Source organism: Panthera onca, chromosome C1 (genome assembly GCF_046562875.1).
Source record: "Panthera onca isolate mPanOnc1 chromosome C1, mPanOnc1 haplotype 2, whole genome shotgun sequence".
In the NCBI taxonomy this organism is placed as follows: Eukaryota; Metazoa; Chordata; class Mammalia; order Carnivora; family Felidae; genus Panthera; species Panthera onca.
In genome coordinates, this window is record NC_138346.1 from 209,644,915 (window position 1) to 209,663,102 (window position 18,188).

The window sequence follows — 18,188 nt, forward strand, 5'->3', positions numbered from 1 at the left end:
GGCAGTGGATTGGTCTTTCTGTTTCCTGGTAAAAGGAGTGGCTGATGCCATGTGACGGTGGTATAAACGTGATTTACAGTTCACTTCATTCTATCAGCTCTGACATTAGCTAGTCTTTTTTTCTTAATACTTTATTAAAACATAATTTACATACAGTAAAATGAATAAATCTTAACTTAGATTTGTTCTCTGCACAACTCAGACTTTTTTTTTTTTAATTTTTTTTTTTAACGTTTATTTATTTTTGGGACAGAGAGAGACAGAGCATGAATGGGGGAGGGGCAAAAAGAGAGGGAGACACAGAATCGGAAACAGGCTCCAGACTCCGAGCCATCAGCCCAGAGCCCGACGCGAGGCTCGAACTCACAGACCGCGAGATCGTGACCCGAGCTGAAGTCGGATGCTTAACCGACTGAGCCACCCAGGCGCCCCTACTCAGACTTTTTAAACTGTGTATACACCCATGTGATTATCACCCAGATCAAGAAACAAAATACTTGTCACCTCAGAAAGTTCCCTCATGCCCTTTCATGTCAATACCACTCCCCACCGAGGTAACCACCTTCTGACTTCTAAGAGACTTGAGATTCATCTTGGTCTGTTTGAGATTCATCTGTGCGGTTGCATTTATCAGGGGTTTATTCCTTTTCGTTGCTGTAACTGTTCCGTAATGTGAATATACTACTTTTTTTTTTTTTTAACCTATTCTAATGTTGATGAATACTTGGGTTATTTCTGCTTTGAATATAGTTGCAGTCAACATTCTTATGTGAGTTTGTTTGTGGACATATCACTCATTTCTTACTTAAGACCTACCATGTCAACTTTAAGAAATATTCTAGGGGCGCCTAGCTGGCTCGGTCAGTAGGGCATGCAAGTCTTGATCTTGGGGTTGTAAGTTTGAGCCCCACAATGAGTGTAGAGATTACTTTTTAAAAACCTTAAAAAAAAAAAAATAAGACATACTCTAGATACAGTGAGTATCCCAGAGAGTTCTCTATTCACTTAATCCTGCTCTAAGTAGAAAGATCTGATGATATAACTAAGTATTATAGAGATTTGGGGGAGGAAAGACTGCTTGGCTAATAATTAAAGGTACTGCTCATAATTAGGGCCTCCCTACCTAAAATGATGGGAGGAATGTGTTGTGAGAAGGAAGGAGACTGGTTAGTAATAACATTAAGAGCTTGGTTTTTGTGCCAGGCAAACACAGGTTTGCATCAGATCTCTGTTGCTTAGTAACCGGTGACCGTAAACAGGTTATGTAACATCTCATTTGCCTCACCTTTAGAATAGAGATGGTGATATCTACCTTTCGTAGTTTTTGTTCAGATTACATGCAATACAGTATTCAGATGGAGGGAGATGTAGAATCTGATTAAGTTCAGTTTGTATATATACAGAAGTACTAGCTAGGGAGTGGAGAGTGGTCAGAAGTTATCCTCAAGTTCCCAAAGCTTGAAAAGGGATTGACTTCATCCCTTTGTTTATTCATTTTCATGCCTTTATTTATTGAATGTTTATGCCCAGTGCTGTCCAAGCTGTGGCAGATATAGGAGTGAACAAGACACAGGTCTGTTTGGGGGGAAGACAGCCCATAAACAAATCAGTCAATACAAAGAAAATCTAATGCACTAGGAAGAAAATTAACTGGTGATGCAAGAGAGTAGACGGAGGTGTTTAAAGTAAGTTATAAACTATATCGATCCAGGACTTCTGTATGGATGGATAGATTGTTAAAGGAAATCTGATTCATGAAGAGAAAAGTAGCAAACTAATGAATTTGGATTCTGTTCACAATTTGTTACAGTTTATTTTTAAGGCCAATTGCATGTTTTTATTAAGATGACGTGCTTTTGATTAAAACGCCTATGAAGTATCTTAAATATTTTTCTGTTTTCATAGAAGGAAGGCACCCAGCGCTCAGCACTTCCATGTACTAATCTCTGTGAAGAAGGCATAGGATGTTACTTAGCCAACTACTTTCAGTTCTTTGCAATATGTTGCTATATTAGCTCCTTCCCGATCCCTGGACCCGTTCCTAGTTAATCTATATGAGCTGGTGATTTCTCCTTGTCTCCTCTAGCCATTTGCAATCTAGAACAACCTGGGTCTGTGGTGGTCTCAGGACAGGTGAATGAGAGCAGAGCCTTGGGGTTCCCCTAGGAAAGGAAGGAACTCTTCCTGTTTGTTTATAAAGTTCAGATGCTGGGATTTTTCCAGAATACATACTTTTCTGAGGTGGGTATACGTTATCTCCTATTGGAGAGAAGAGTGGGAAAATGTGCATAGCACAAGTCTGGGTAAAACCTCAGTCTTCCAAGGGAGAGAATATATAGATTATACCATATTTCAGTCTGGCTCTCTCCTGCCTGACTAGGATTTCCCTGTTTTGACACCAGGCCAGAAACTTTATGACTAGCAACATTGTTTTTACTTCTAAACAGAGCCACTTCAAAGAGTACCCACTCTCCTACCCCCATTAGAACTGCAATTAACAAGTTATCTGATTAAACTGACTGTGGACCTCCTCTCTTCCAGGAGAAATGGGATCAAAAGACCACTTGAAATGGTAACAAGGAACTATTATTGGTTTTCATGCTGTTAATTTTTAGCTGATAAGTACTGCCCTATTCATCAAGTGGCCTTTCTCATGGGTTTATTTAGAAGTGAAAACAATGCCAATATGGAATTTCTTTTTTTTTTTTTTAACGCCTGTGGTATATGCAGTCATACAGGATCTAAACTTTTGTCATGCCCATTACAAAAGTTCCTCTTGTTTTGGATGTTCCTCTTGCTTTGGATGACCCAAGGAGCGATTTTTTTAAAGATGTAGGTATAATTATAATAATGAAAATGTATGCCCTGAAGCCCAAGATCCAGACAAGCTTTTGTCTTAATATTAGTGAGTTGTTTTGGTATCAATCAGTAACTTTCTGGCCATGTTACAACTGAAGAATAAAATAGGAAAAGGAAAAAAAAAAAAAAAAGGCAGTGTAAGGGAGACACCCAGAAAAGTGTTTGCCCTCAGCCCTGCTGAGTTTGCTGAGCCCTGCTGAGCCACTTCTTATCCCACCTCATGAGGAATCTATAACCATTTGGTTTCCAGGATTGGATTTAGTTCAGCATTTTCATAAGAAACAGTTCCTGTCCTTTAGGATAGTATAATCTTATTGGGAGAGTCTAAATGGATAATTTCAACACAATGTGCTAAATTCTGGGATCGGGGTTCATACAGTACCCTTCCCCCTCCAGGAGGCTCTTTAGCCTAGTGTGGGAAGGGATGTGCTGGCAGAGGTCCCAAAGAAGGCCATGCCTGTGCAGAAGAATTTAGTACCGTGTTCTTTGTGAGTAACTGAAGTCTCTATTTTAGACTGAGTTTAAATAGCATACTTGACTAGAACCAAGTTCTGGAAAGCAGCATAGGGATTCTGTAGAGACTTTACCAAAGAGCAACTTTGTATTTGTTTCCTACTTTGTTTCTGTCAAATAAGCTCCATATACTTGTATCTTCTGAGGGCATCTCTGTAAATGCAAAGACTTCTTGTAGTTACTATTGGCCACATTGATGGTAAATTGGAAATGTTTTCATTATCGGGGAGAGACTGATTGCGTTCCAGACAGAACCCCTGTGGTCTTTCCTGGAGAACATTTTGAACAGTTAGTCTTCTAGGTGTTTACAGCCCAAGATGGACTTCACACTCAGGGATTGTAAAATGTTCTTCTCAGTTTTCCTTTTGTCTCTCCATTCCTCAAATAATAAAACCGTGAAACATGGCTTTTCTTGTTTCCATGACAGAGTATTACCTATAAAACCAACAGTTTAGAGATATAAGCAGTTAAATTATAACTCCAGTAGTTTTTCTTTAAGGAATTTCTCCCCTCCTAAGTTATCAATGCCAGCCTGTCCTCTCCTGCCCTCTAGGTTTTCTAATTCAGATGCTAATATGGTGTTCTGGGAAATGCCTCTCCAAATTATTCTTTTCCTGACCTCTGAACTCTTGCTATCAAGGTCAGTTACTTCACACACTACCATAATGACAGCTCTATCAAGCCAAAGGCTTGGTCGGCTTCCCAAGACCCAGCTTGGATTCTGTCAGCAAAATGCATCTCCCCTACCCACTATGCACACACCAGCTCAAGGCTCCTGGCTACCACAGAGAAGAAGTAGCCACACAAAAGAGACTGAGCCATATGGCTGTTGGTCAGTCTGGTCTGTCTGGTCTTGCTTTGCCCTTGAGGCCAGTTCCATCCTGCAGATGGAGCTTCTTTGGAGCTACCCTGAGGAAGCGAGTGTTTGCGAAGAGTGGCTAGAATGGGGTGGGACTGTGACCTGAAACCTCAGCAGTTACTCTTTAGTGTCCCCTTTGGCATCGTTACTGTAAAAGAATTTGAAAGCATCCTAGGGAAAACTTTTTGATTGCCAGATAAGAACCAGTTCAGAGTGGCTCAGTCAGGTAAGCGTCTGACTCTTTCTTGGTTTAGGCTTAGGTCATGATCTCGTGGTTCGCGAGTTCAAGCCCTGATTCCGGCTCTGTGCTTACAGCGCAGAACCTATTTGGGATTCTTTGTCTCTCTCCCTCTCTCTGTCCCTCCCTTGCGCATGCATGTGCTTGCTTGCTCTCTCTGAGAAATAAATAAACATTTTTTAAAAATCTGCAGAACAAAACATTATATTTTTGGAAGAGAGCGCAGGGGAGGGGCAGAGAGAATCCCAAGCAGGCTCTGCACTGTCAGCACAGAGCCCAGCACGGGGCATGATTTCATGTTCATGGGAGTGAGCCATGTGTAGGGTTCTGCACTGAGCATGGAGCCTGTTTAGGATTCTCTCTCCCTCTGCCCCTCTCCCCCATTTGTGCGCACACGCGTGCACATGTGTGCTCTGTGTCTCAAATAAAAAATAATAATTAAATAATTTAAAAAAGAACCACATGGTACAACATTCTGGAATTCCATGAGCAAAGTAAAGATTTTGCCTAGTACTTCTCTTCTGGGTTTATCAGTATGCTCATGAATCCCATGGTTAAATTTTTCATGCTCATAGTTGTTTTCAGACTTTACCTCCCGGAAGTCCCTAATTCCTAGTCTTAAATCTTCTGTTTTCAGAGTCATGGAGAACTATTAGCAGCTCACCTCTGTCGCTATGAGTAAGTCTTAAAGTGATTTGCCTGAAAGCCAGTAGACAGAACGTGGTTTTTTTCCTTTTATTTATTTTCCAAAGTGTAACTTCAGTGACATAGAGACGAGAACGACTAGAGAATATTTGTATACTGAAAATGTGAGTGTTCTTTTCAGCACCCCCATGAGCAAAGCATTTGTCAAGGAAAGCCCACCTTGGACCCTTGTCCTTACTCTGTTCACCATAATGAAGGGTTCCATATAGTCATATACTGAGTATGCTTAGAAAAAATTCTGCATATAGTCCACGGTAATGTCATTTTGGAGCACTATTTAAAGGCTCACTCGACGATGGTTTAACTCTACAACATGGTTCTCTAAGTCTGGTCCCCAAACACGAGCATCACCTGGAAGCTTTGTTAGAAATGTAAGTTCTAGGCCCCCACCCCGTACCCACCAAACGGGAAGCGCGGAGTGAGGCCCACAGTCTGCATTGTAACAAGTCCTCCACCTATTAGCAGAAGCTGGAGTTTGAGAACTAACGTTCCAGGGGAATGGTGGCTGTTGTTTAGACCATTGTAATAACATCCCAATAATACTAACAAAGACTGATCATGGTATAGAGATGTCGAAATGACTTTCTAGTCATGCATGAAATATAGGCATCCCTAACTAAAACCAGTCCTTGTTTTGTCTTGTACCCGCAGTAGAGCCGCTCTTCTAGCCCTTGGTTCTGTGCGAGTAGAAACTCCAGTTGTGGGAAAGTGGCAAAGAAACCAAACCAGAATTTGGAATTGCTTCACCATTTTACCATCTTTGCAAAAGTAAACAAGAATGCCTTGTAATTCTCCCGCTGTCTTCCGCACGTGAGATTTCCTGACTTCATAGGAACCTTGGGAAACATCTGAACTAATGAGCGATTTTAGGGAATATTAGTTCTGTGTGTAGGGTGCCTCTCCGATTATCCAGTTTCTCACAGCTGCCTTTCTGGCTCGTGCCTCGTTCAGAGATGTGCTCCACTGATCATGTCTGCTGTGTGATTAGGAGGCCTTTGGTGTGTGTGGGGAATGAAGCCTACGAGGCTGACCGTCGGCTCTGGGGGAACAGGCCCAGGTAACATGTCCCTCCAAGTTTGCTGGTGAGCACATTTGGTCCCGTGGTGCTCGATGAGAACCTGCATGGGAGTCACACCCTTTCTTCCTCTACTTTCGTGATACACCGATTTTAGAGTCTGTCTGGAGGCTCAGTAGCCTCATTATGTTGAAGGTAGGCCAAGAAACGTCCTAATGAGTATAAAACTTTCATGTATAAGTTTTCTTGAGGGCAGGGGATTTATTTCATCATATGTCCCCATGATGATGATGGGCCTTTTAACTGTGGAGGGTCTGCAAGTGTCAGAGTACCTCATACCAGACCGGATTCCCAGTGAATCAGTCTGTGGTGTGGTAGGCAGGTGTGTGTTAATAAAAATTTATTGGGACGCCTGGGTGGCTCAGTTAGTTCAGCATCTGACTTCGGCTCAGGTCATGATCTCACAGCTCATGAGTTTGAGCCCTTCATCGGGCTCTGTGCTGACAGCATGGAGCCTGCTTGGGATTCTCTCTTCCTGTCTCTCTGCCCCTCCCTGGCTCACATTCTCTCCCTCCCTTCCTCCCCCGCCTCAAAAATAAATGAACATAAAAAAAAATAAATAAATAAACAAAATTAGGGACTTTTTAGAGAGGCTTCACACTGTTGATTTTTAAGTAACAAGAATTTGGGTCGCCTGGGTGGCTCAGTCGGTTGAGCGTCCGACTTTGGCTCAGGTCATGTTCTCACAGCTCGTGAGTTCAAGCCCTGCGTCGGGCTCTGTGCTGACAGCTCAGAGCCTGGAGCCTTCTTCGGATTCTGTGACTCCTTCTCTCTCTGCCCCTCTGCCTCTCACACTCTGTCTCTCTCTGTCCCTCTCTCAAAAATAAATAAACATTAAAAAAACAAAAAAAAAAAAATAGTAAAGTAACAAGAGTTTAAAAGTATTCAATTTGCAACAAATGCAAACATTATATGCATAATTGGGGTCGCAGAAAATTTGATACACCAGTATCTTTGACCTCTCCTTGGTGAACAATTTTATATAGAGGTTGTATGTTGAATTCTCTGCCTGCCCTCCCCTGCTGCTTCATTTGTTTTCTTATGGTAATTTTTTCCCACTTCCAAATTTAGGTGGAGGAACACAGTTAATTAACTTTAAGTGTGACCCTACTTTAGTTGGCTCAAAATGTTAAGATGCTGAAATTAAAGTGTGTATTTGTGACGTGAAACAGGCCTTGGAAATACTGGATGAGGGAGTTCTCCCACTCCTTGGGATAGGAAGTAGAGGGAAGGATTTTGGCTTTCGAAAAGGTCAAGATATTTGTGTGAAATCATTTTGGAAAGTCCTTACCTAAGATAATCCATAAGGATTGAGTTGTCATTGTCACCGGCCCCAGTTTACCTTTCCTTCAGTTTACCTTTCCTTGGAAAGTCCCGAGGACAAATAAAGGGTCCTGTAATAGAGGCAGGGTGTGACCCAGAGCCTTGTGGAGAAAAAGAGGTCCTAAGAATAGCCTTCTGTTCAATTTACTAACCTCTCATCGACTCTGTCTCTGTGGCCTACCTAATTAATTAAGACTTAGGAAAGTGCTTTTTCAGCTTTGAAACACTCCCACCTTTTGCGGTATCTGACTTGTTTATGGCATCTACTCAGAAGGAATGTCTCCGTATGCATGAAGAACAGTTTAATACAATGGCTAAGAATGAGTTTTAAATCCAGACTAAACGGATCAGAATCCTGGCTTCACCACTTATTAGTTCTATGACCTTGGGTAAACTATTTATATGAGCTGTGCCTCTGTATTCTCATCTGTAAAATGGGAATAAAACTAGGAGTTTGGGGGAAGAATTAAATTAGCTTATACATGCAAAGCACTTAGGTGCCTAGCATATGATACATGCTTAATAAATATTAGTCATTATCATTAGTTGTAATTGCAATTTCTCTTAACAATCAAGTCACCTGGGGCACCTGGGTGGCTCAGTCAGTTAAGCCTCTGACTCTTGATTTCCGCTCAGGTCGTGGTCTCATTCATAATGGGTCCGCTGACAGCCTGCTTGGGATTCTCTTTCTCTCTCTGTCCTTCCTGCTTGATCTCTCGCTCTCTCCTGTGTGCGTGTGTTTTCTCAAAATAAATAAATAAACTTTTAAAAAAAGTAGGAAAAAGTCAAGTTACCCATCCATTCCTACCATCCCCATAGCCCCTAAAACATGGACACGCTGTCACTTGGTGCTTTCAGTTTCCGCCTAATAGAGCATGGGCGTTGATTGTTCTAAGACAAATAAAGAGCCACCGAATTTTGTTTAAGGTTTATTTATTTTTGAGAGAGTGTGAGCAGGGGAGGTACAGAAAGAGAGGGGGACAGAGGAGCTGAAGCTGGCTCCGTGCTGACAGCAGAGAACCTGATGCAGGGCTCAAACTCACACATCGTTAGATCATGACCTGAGCCACCCAGGTGCCCCCAGAGCCGCATGATTTTTAATTACCACATACTGCTTTTTTATATGGATGTTTCTTGGTCTACTTTAACACTTCAAATGAGCATCCTTGTATCTATTTCTTTTTTCATTTTGCCCAGCTATCATTAGATTAATCCTTAGAAATGGAATTACTGATTGAAGTATATGCTTTCAATACTGATTGAAAGTATACGCACTTAAAATTTTTTGATATAAATTTGATACAAATGTTCAACTAAAAGTTCTGTTTGGGGGCGCCTGGCTGGCTCAGTCAGTTGAGCATCCGACTCTTGATTTCAGCTCAGGTCATGATCCCAGGGTTGTGGGATCAAGCCCTGTGTTGGACTCCTTGCTGGCCGTGGTGCCTGCTTGAGATTCTCTCTCCTTCTCTCCCTCTCCCCTGCTTTCTCTCTCTCAAGAAATAAAACAAATTCTGTTCGGTGGTTTCCGTGTCTTTTAACTTAATTAATTTTTTTAAAGTAAGCTCTAGGCCCAACACGGGACTTCACCTTGCAACCCTGAGATCAGTAGTCCACGTGCTCTTCCGATGGAGCCAGCCAGGTGCCCCTGATTGTTTCCATGTCTTGCTGTTTGGGGAACCCTGGGTCTGCTGCCTCATTGTATTCTTTTAAGCTTTTATTTAATTTCCGGTTAGTTAACATACAGTGTAGTATTGGTTTCAGGACTAGAACCCAGTGATTCATCACTTACATAGAACACCCAGTGCTCATCCCAACAGGTGCCTTCCTTAATACCCATCACCCATTTAGCCCATTCCCCCCAGCAACCCTCAGTTCTCTGTATTTGACTCTCTTAAGGTTTGCCTCTTTCTCTGTTTTTATCTTATTTTTCCTTCCCTTCCTCTGTGTTCATCTGCTGTGTTTCTTAAATTCCGCATATGAGTGAAATCATATGATACTTGCTTTCTCTGACTTATTTCGCTTAGCAAATAATACACTCTGGTTCCATCCACGTTGTTGCAAATGGCAAGATTTCATTCATTTTGATCACCAGGTACTATTCCAGTGTGTGTGTGTGTGTGTGTACACACACACACACACACACACACACACACACACACACACACACCCATATCTTCTTTATTTGTCATTCTCTTACTGACTTATTTTGCTTAGCAAATAATACACTCTGGTTCCATCCACGTTGTTGCAAATGGCAAGATTTCATTCATTTTGATCACCAGGTACTATTCCAGTGTGCCCATATCTTCTTTATTTGTCATTCTCTTACTGACTTATTTTGCTTAGCAAATAATACACTCTGGTTCCATCCACGTTGTTGCAAATGGCAAGATTTCATTCATTTTGATCACCAGGTACTATTCCAGTGTGCCCATATCTTCTTTATTTGTCATTCTCTTACTGACTTATTTTGCTTAGCAAATAATACACTCTGGTTCCATCCACGTTGTTGCAAATGGCAAGATTTCATTCATTTTGATCACCAGGTACTATTCCAGTGTGTGTGTGTGTGTGTGTGTGTACACACACACACACACACCCACACACACACACACCCATATCTTCTTTATTTGTCATTCTCTTAGTGACTTATTTTGCTTAGCAAATAATACACTCTGGTTCCATCCACGTTGTTGCAAATGGCAAGATTTCATTCATTTTTTTTTTTTTTTTTCAACGTTTTTTTATTTTTATTTTTGGGACAGAGAGAGACAGAGCATGAACGGGGGAGGGGCAGAGAGAGAGAGGGAGACACAGAATCGGAAACAGGCTCCAGGCTCCGAGCCATCAGCCCAGAGCCTGACGCGGGGCTCGAACTCACGGACGGCGAGATCGTGACCTGGCTGAAGTCGGATGCTTAACCGACTGCGCCACCCAGGCGCCCCAAGATTTCATTCATTTTGATCACCAGGTACTATTCCAGTGTGTGTGTGTGGGTGTGTGTGTGTGTACACACACACACACACACCCACACACACACACACCCATATCTTCTTTATTTGTCATTCTCTTACTGACTTATTTTGCTTAGCAAATAATACACTCTGGTTCCATCCACGTTGTTGCAAATGGCAAGATTTCATTCATTTTGATCACCAGGTACTATTCCAGTGTGCCCATATCTTCTTTATTTGTCATTCTCTTACTGACTTATTTTGCTTAGCAAATAATACACTCTGGTTCCATCCACGTTGTTGCAAATGGCAAGATTTCATTCATTTTGATCACCAGGTACTATTCCAGTGTGTGTGTGTGTGTGTGGGTGTGTGTGTGTGTGTGTACACACACACACCCACACACACACACACCCATATCTTCTTTATTTGTCATTCTCTTAGTGACTTATTTTGCTTAGCAAATAATACACTCTGGTTCCATCCACGTTGTTGCAAATGGCAAGATTTCATTCATTTTGATCACCAGGTACTATTCCAGTGTGTGTGTGTGTGTGTGTGTGTACACACACACACACACACACCCACACACACACACACCCATATCTTCTTTATTTGTCATTCTCTTAGTGACTTATTTTGCTTAGCAAATAATACACTCTGGTTCCATCCACGTTGTTGCAAATGGCAAGATTTCATTCATTTTGATCACCAGGTACTATTCCAGTGTGTGTGTGTGTGTGTGTGTGTGTGTGTGTACACACACACACACACACACACACACACACACCCATATCTTCTTTATTTGTCATTCTCTTACTGACTTATTTTGCTTAGCAAATAATACACTCTGGTTCCATCCACGTTGTTGCAAATGGCAAGATTTCATTCATTTTGATCACCAGGTACTATTCCAGTGTGCCCATATCTTCTTTATTTGTCATTCTCTTACTGACTTATTTTGCTTAGCAAATAATACACTCTGGTTCCATCCACGTTGTTGCAAATGGCAAGATTTCATTCATTTTGATCACCAGGTACTATTCCAGTGTGTGTGTGTGTGTGTGTGTGTGTGTGTACACACACACACACACACCCACACACACACACACCCATATCTTCTTTATTTGTCATTCTCTTAGTGACTTATTTTGCTTAGCAAATAATACACTCTGGTTCCATCCACGTTGTTGCAAATGGCAAGATTTCATTCATTTTGATCACCAGGTACTATTCCAGTGTGTGTGTGTGTGTGTGTGTGTGTGTGTGTGTGTGTGTGTACACACACACACACACACCCACACACACACACACCCATATCTTCTTTATTTGTCATTCTCTTAGTGACTTATTTTGCTTAGCAAATAATACACTCTGGTTCCATCCACGTTGTTGCAAATGGCAAGATTTCATTCATTTTGATCACCAGGTACTATTCCAGTGTGTGTGTGTACACACACACACACACACACCCACACACACACACACCCATATCTTCTTTATTTGTCATTCTCTTACTGACTTATTTTGCTTAGCAAATAATACACTCTGGTTCCATCCACGTTGTTGCAAATGGCAAGATTTCATTCATTTTGATCACCAGGTACTATTCCAGTGTGTGTGTGTGTGTGTGTGTGTGTGTGTACACACACACATACACACACACACACACACACCCATATCTTCTTTATTTGTCATTCTCTTACTGACTTATTTTGCTTAGCAAATAATACACTCTGGTTCCATCCACGTTGTTGCAAATGGCAAGATTTCATTCATTTTGATCACCAGGTACTATTCCAGTGTGCCCATATCTTCTTTATTTGTCATTCTCTTACTGACTTATTTTGCTTAGCAAATAATACACTCTGGTTCCATCCACGTTGTTGCAAATGGCAAGATTTCATTCATTTTGATCACCAGGTACTATTCCAGTGTGTGTGTGTGTGTGTGTGTGTACACACACACACACACACACACCCGCACACACACACACCCATATCTTCTTTATTTGTCATTCTCTTAGTGACTTATTTTGCTTAGCAAATAATACACTCTGGTTCCATCCACGTTGTTGCAAATGGCAAGATTTCATTCATTTTGATCACCAGGTACTATTCCAGTGTGTGTGTGTGTGTGTGTGTGTACACACACACACACACACACCCGCACACACACACACCCATATCTTCTTTATTTGTCATTCTCTTAGTGACTTATTTTGCTTAGCAAATAATACACTCTGGTTCCATCCACGTTGTTGCAAATGGCAAGATTTCATTCATTTTGATCACCAGGTACTATTCCAGTGTGCCCATATCTTCTTTATTTGTCATTCTCTTACTGACTTATTTTGCTTAGCAAATAATACACTCTGGTTCCATCCACGTTGTTGCAAATGGCAAGATTTCATTCATTTTGATCACCAGGTACTATTCCAGTGTGCCCATATCTTCTTTATTTGTCATTCTCTTACTGACTTATTTTGCTTAGCAAATAATACACTCTGGTTCCATCCACGTTGTTGCAAATGGCAAGATTTCATTCATTTTGATCACCAGGTACTATTCCAGTGTGCCCATATCTTCTTTATTTGTCATTCTCTTAGTGACTTATTTTGCTTAGCAAATAATACACTCTGGTTCCATCCACGTTGTTGCAAATGGCAAGATTTCATTCATTTTGATCACCAGGTACTATTCCAGTGTGCCCATATCTTCTTTATTTGTCATTCTCTTACTGACTTATTTTGCTTAGCAAATAATACACTCTGGTTCCATCCACGTTGTTGCAAATGGCAAGATTTCATTCATTTTGATCACCAGGTACTATTCCAGTGTGCCCATATCTTCTTTATTTGTCATTCTCTTACTGACTTATTTTGCTTAGCATAATACTCTCTAGCTCCATCCATTTCATTGCAAACGGTGCTGCTTTACTTTATACACTTGATTTTAAAAGCCAGGATTTCCAGTATTTCAAATCCAAACCCAGATTTTAGTCTGGTAGGTTTTTTAAGCTTTTCCCAACTTTTTCATAGTATTTACGAGTTCCAAGGTAAGGGTAAGAACTTGAAGCTTTGTTTGTTTCACAAATTAAATAATTTGGGGATAATACTAACATTTTAACTAGACCATTGTATTAGTTAGGTTTTCTCGTTGGTCTAGGAGGCTTCCTCCCGGGAAGGCAAAAAGTTTACCCCAGAAATCGCAAGACTCTGTGAAGGACAATAGCCCCCTTAGTCATGATACCTGGGGGGTAGGAGGGTAGCAAGAGCCAACTCATGCAATACCTCAGCCAGTATGACCTCAGTCAGTGCTGCCGATTGACAGGAGAATCATTCCTAGAGAGGACTCATTTCTGTGGTCAGATCCTGTCTGGATTGGTGTCTGTTCTATTAGAAAAGTATTCAGAATAGCTGATGCCACATCGTACTCTGAGATGCCCACTCCATATTCGAGAATCGGTACCTTCTCATCCCATGGTAAGTTACTCTTAAGTTGGATCCCAAGAAGACCATCACTTACTCCGCTTTTTCAACCTTGAGACTTTGTCATCAACACCGTGTCCCCAAAAACCCTTTGCTGAAGGGGAAGGCACCTCTGTCTCCCGGAATGGGAGCACCTCCGCTGCCGTGAGGTTAATACACTGTTGGGATTCCTTCTGCTGATGATTTCTGTCTTTTTTAAGGGACCCTGCAGCTTTAACATTTTTTTTTTTCTTGAATATTAGTATTGACTGACACCTGGGTACATATGTACATATTTACGTATGTATTGAGACAAATTTCTTTGGTCTTAAGCAAACTAAAGCAAACCTACTCTGGCATGCAGAGTAAGAGGTTGGGAGAACTAGCAGTTGTTACATAAATGCAGAAAGGGCTCTGAAAAATCATGCTCCTGTGTGACATTTGTTATCTGTAAGGTTTTCTAGCATAAGCCACATTTCTGTTGTTCCAAAATTTGGTCGGCAAAGCTCACAGATCCAGCCCGGAGGGCCTTCATAGCCACTCTTGGTACCGCGGCCTACATCTTCACTGCAGTGTCTTCACACTGCGCCTGAAATTTCGCCCCCATTTGTGCTAGCGAAGCCCACAGTTAGAGGCCTAGAGGCCACTATGCTAACAAATGAGAACTGCGTGCCTCCCTTTTTACCTATGTTGGGTAACAGCAGTTATTTTATTTTTTAAGTTGCATCCAGGAACTAGCCTGTACATATACTCCTTGATCTGTTGTTTTCTTTCCTTTGTTATGTCTATTAAGCTTATTAAAGGGATGGGCAGGAGAGTCAACATTTATTGAGCACCTACTAGGTGCCAGGCGCTGTGCTGTGTGCTTCAGATGTATTACTTAATACTCAAAACAGCCTTATGAGATAGGTACTCTCATCCCTCATTTCAGGTAAGCAAACTAAGTAACTTTCCTCTAATTCAGGTTTCTCTGTTTTCATTATAAAAGACGTATAAATTGATAGTGATATTGTAATAGTCGATGTAGCCATTGGTGGTAGCTACACTTGTGTTGAACTTAGCATAGTGTATAAACTTATGGAATCACTATGTTGTAACATTGTGTGTCAACTATACTAAAAAAAAAATGTATAAATTGGTGATGGTTTTCTGTCAGACCTGCAAACCAGTTTTGTCTCTGCCTTTCCCTTATGTTTTATGGTATAGGTTCCCCTTTTGTGACTCTTCCAGGGAATGGTCATATATAGACAACCTCCCTACAGCTTGTGAGACCCTGAATCCTGACGATGGTGTTATTGACTTTCCTAGGGTCCTATCCTTCCCCTAAAGCTGGGGCAACTCTGGTCGTGTACAAGGACCTGCTGGTGCTGTTTGGTGGCTGGACGCGGCCAAGCCCTTATCCCCTACACCAACCAGAGAGATTCTTTGATGAAATACATACTTACTCACCCTCTAAAAACTGGTAAGCCACAAAGATAAGATTCTTCCAATCTGGAATAAAAGATTTTAGATAAATGGATTCCTGGGGTGCCTGGGTGGCTCCGTCAGTTAAGCGTCTGACTCTTGATTTCGGCTCAGGTCACGATCTTGCCATCCTGACATCAAGCTCCTCCTTGGGCTCCACTCTGGGTTCCTCACTGGGCATGGAGCCTGCTTAGGATTCTCTTTCTCCTTCTGCCCCTCCGCTGCTTGTGCTCACTCTCTCTCTCTCTCAAAATAAATTAAAAAAAAAAAAAAAAATATATATATATATATATATATATATATACACATATGCATATTTATATATACATACATATATGAATAAATGAATCTTTTCTGTGACCAGGAATCTCTTTGAGAATTTGGTAAAAGCTATGGACTCTTTTCCAGGAAAAAAAATTACATATGCATAGATTTTGCTGACAGTTTCAGAGAGTGTACAGGACCCCCTTAAAACCTAAAGCTAAGGGGTGTCTGGCTGACTCAGTCGGTAGAGCACGCGACTCTTGATCTCCAGGTCGTGAGTTCAGGCTGGTAGAGCTTGGGTGTAGAGCTTACGTTTTTAAAAGATTGTTGTTGTTGTTGTTGTTGTTGTTGTTAAGTTTAGAGAAAAAGGTTAAAATTGTTTTCAAAGAAAAAGAAACTAAAGCTATGACCCTTTATTCCCAAGAGAAAAAGTGGAAGAGATTTCATCCTCTTCCTAGAGAAATGAACGTGCCAGTTGGAGAATAGTTCTGGCTGCTAATTCCCCAGGTGCACTGTGGATTCAGATGATTCATTGTTCCTTCCGTGTCCCCAAGACTGACTCCTGACTCTTTTTCCTTTGTTCTTGGAACAGACTACTAAGTACAGGGCTCTCAGTAGTTGCAGCTGATCGGGACTGTAGAGGGAAGTAGAGGTGATGCTCCTTTCGCACACGAGCCTGGAGCGACGAAGAGCCGTGGTGGCTTCCCTGGTCCTCTCTCCACTCTACCTCCAAGCCATACACACTGAGAACTTGAAAGTGAATATGGCTTTAGCAGGTTTATAAGAAGGGCATAAATACCTTCCGCCATCCTCCATTTATTATCCTACCAGTATCTCTACTGAAGGTGATAGAATCGTCGCGTCAAGTGGATACCGACTTACTGCTGCCACCTGAAACACGTACGACCAGGTGGTGCTGACTTCTTGGCTTCTTTCTGTCTTTTTATATTAGGTGGAACTGCATCGTGACAACCCATGGGCCACCTCCCATGGCTGGCCATTCCTCCTGTGTGATAGATGATAAAATGATTGTCTTTGGTGGCTCCTTAGGATCCCGGCAAATGTAAGTATATTTGGTTTGCTGACTATCAACCTGAAGGTAAATACTCCTGGGAATAACAGGTCAGAAGAGTGAACTAGTCAGGTTAGTATTCCTGAGCATGGTTCTAATTAATCCAACCACGGGTTGCTTCCTAGCATTCCAGTTGTTGATCCCCTCATCATAGAGCAATACATTGGAAACCTTCCTCCATAAAGTCAGAGCTGTGTAGGATCTTTTTATTTGGGGTGTGGTTCATTCAGTGGGATCAAATTCTGCGATAGCCTCCACCTTGTCTGTTTCTACCTGTGCTTACGGAAGGCTACTGTCCGAGAAGCACAGGGTGCTTTTACCTGCTCTCCTTTGTGAGCCAGCCTGTGCCCTTTTGGGCTTTAGAGGAGAGAGCTAGACTGACAGGACAGGTGAAAATGGTTCCTTCTCCAGATAGGATGGGTTGGGGGGGGTGGGTAGGAGCAAGAAATCTATCAGGTCTGATACACCCACTGTCCTCATCATCTCTGGCCATGACTCGGCAGCTCAGGCCAACGTCAAGCAGTGGTCATTTTCCCTGTGCTCTGAAAGGCAGGTTGATGGGCTGTCAGCAGTAAAACCATTCCAGACCCAACCCTGTTCCCTGTCGGGCAGCGTACCCCACATCTTCCTGTTTTAAAACAGTTGAGACACCGTGAGCTGCCCTTCAGCTGAGACGGTTTAGGGCTTTACGGTATTAGAGTTCTTATTCCGTGTTCCTCTATGTGAATAAACGACCTTAGCGAGATGACTGTAAAATAGAGACTGCCTTCTAGGAGTCTGTCCTTGCCGTACTGGTCCCTTGGGGGTTGGAGATGCCAGTTTGTCCTCGATAAAACTGCAAATCTCATTAGCCGTGGTGAAATTAATTTGTATAGCCAGAATTGACAAATCTTTATCTCCTAGACAATGATAGAGCTACTTTTTGCATCAGTTTTTTTTCTCTTCCTTGTGGCTTTTGCTTTTGAAAGACTGTATCTTGACCAGTAGCTGTTGCCAGTTAAACTTCCAACGAAAATTCGTTCTTACTTTAGATACTAGTATGTCGCTGTAGGTTTGACTCAAAAGAGGACTTACGGGTCAGTGGGAAGAACAAAGGTTTGAAGTTCTTGAGGTGGGTTCCAGGGAAAGAAGGGGAAGAAAAAAATAATTTAAGATGGCATCAGCATGGCACTTTGCTAGGCATCTTTATAAATGTGACTTCAAGGGGCACCTGGCCGGCTCAGTTGGTAGAGCATGCAACTTTTGATCTCAGGGTTGTGAGCTCAGGCCCCATGTTCAGCATGGAGCCTACTTAAAAATAATAATAAATAAAATACCAATGTAACTTCATTTATATCAGCTCTGGGGTCCCTGGTGGCTCCTGACTCCTTCATTCTCCTGTCCTTATCTTATA

General features: G+C 41.8%; 1 protein-coding gene across 1 annotated transcript in view; it reads left to right on the top strand.

Annotated features, from left to right (window-relative positions):
• The window catches only part of FBXO42 (F-box protein 42), a 100,195-nt gene that overhangs the window by 75,034 nt on the left and 6,973 nt on the right, over positions 1 to 18,188 (top strand). The window contains exons 5-6 of the mRNA XM_078452335.2: positions 15,304 to 15,457; positions 16,676 to 16,786. Of these exons, the coding sequence (XP_078308461.1) occupies positions 15,304 to 15,457; positions 16,676 to 16,786 (265 nt within the window). The remainder of the gene's footprint in view (positions 1 to 15,303; positions 15,458 to 16,675; positions 16,787 to 18,188) is intronic.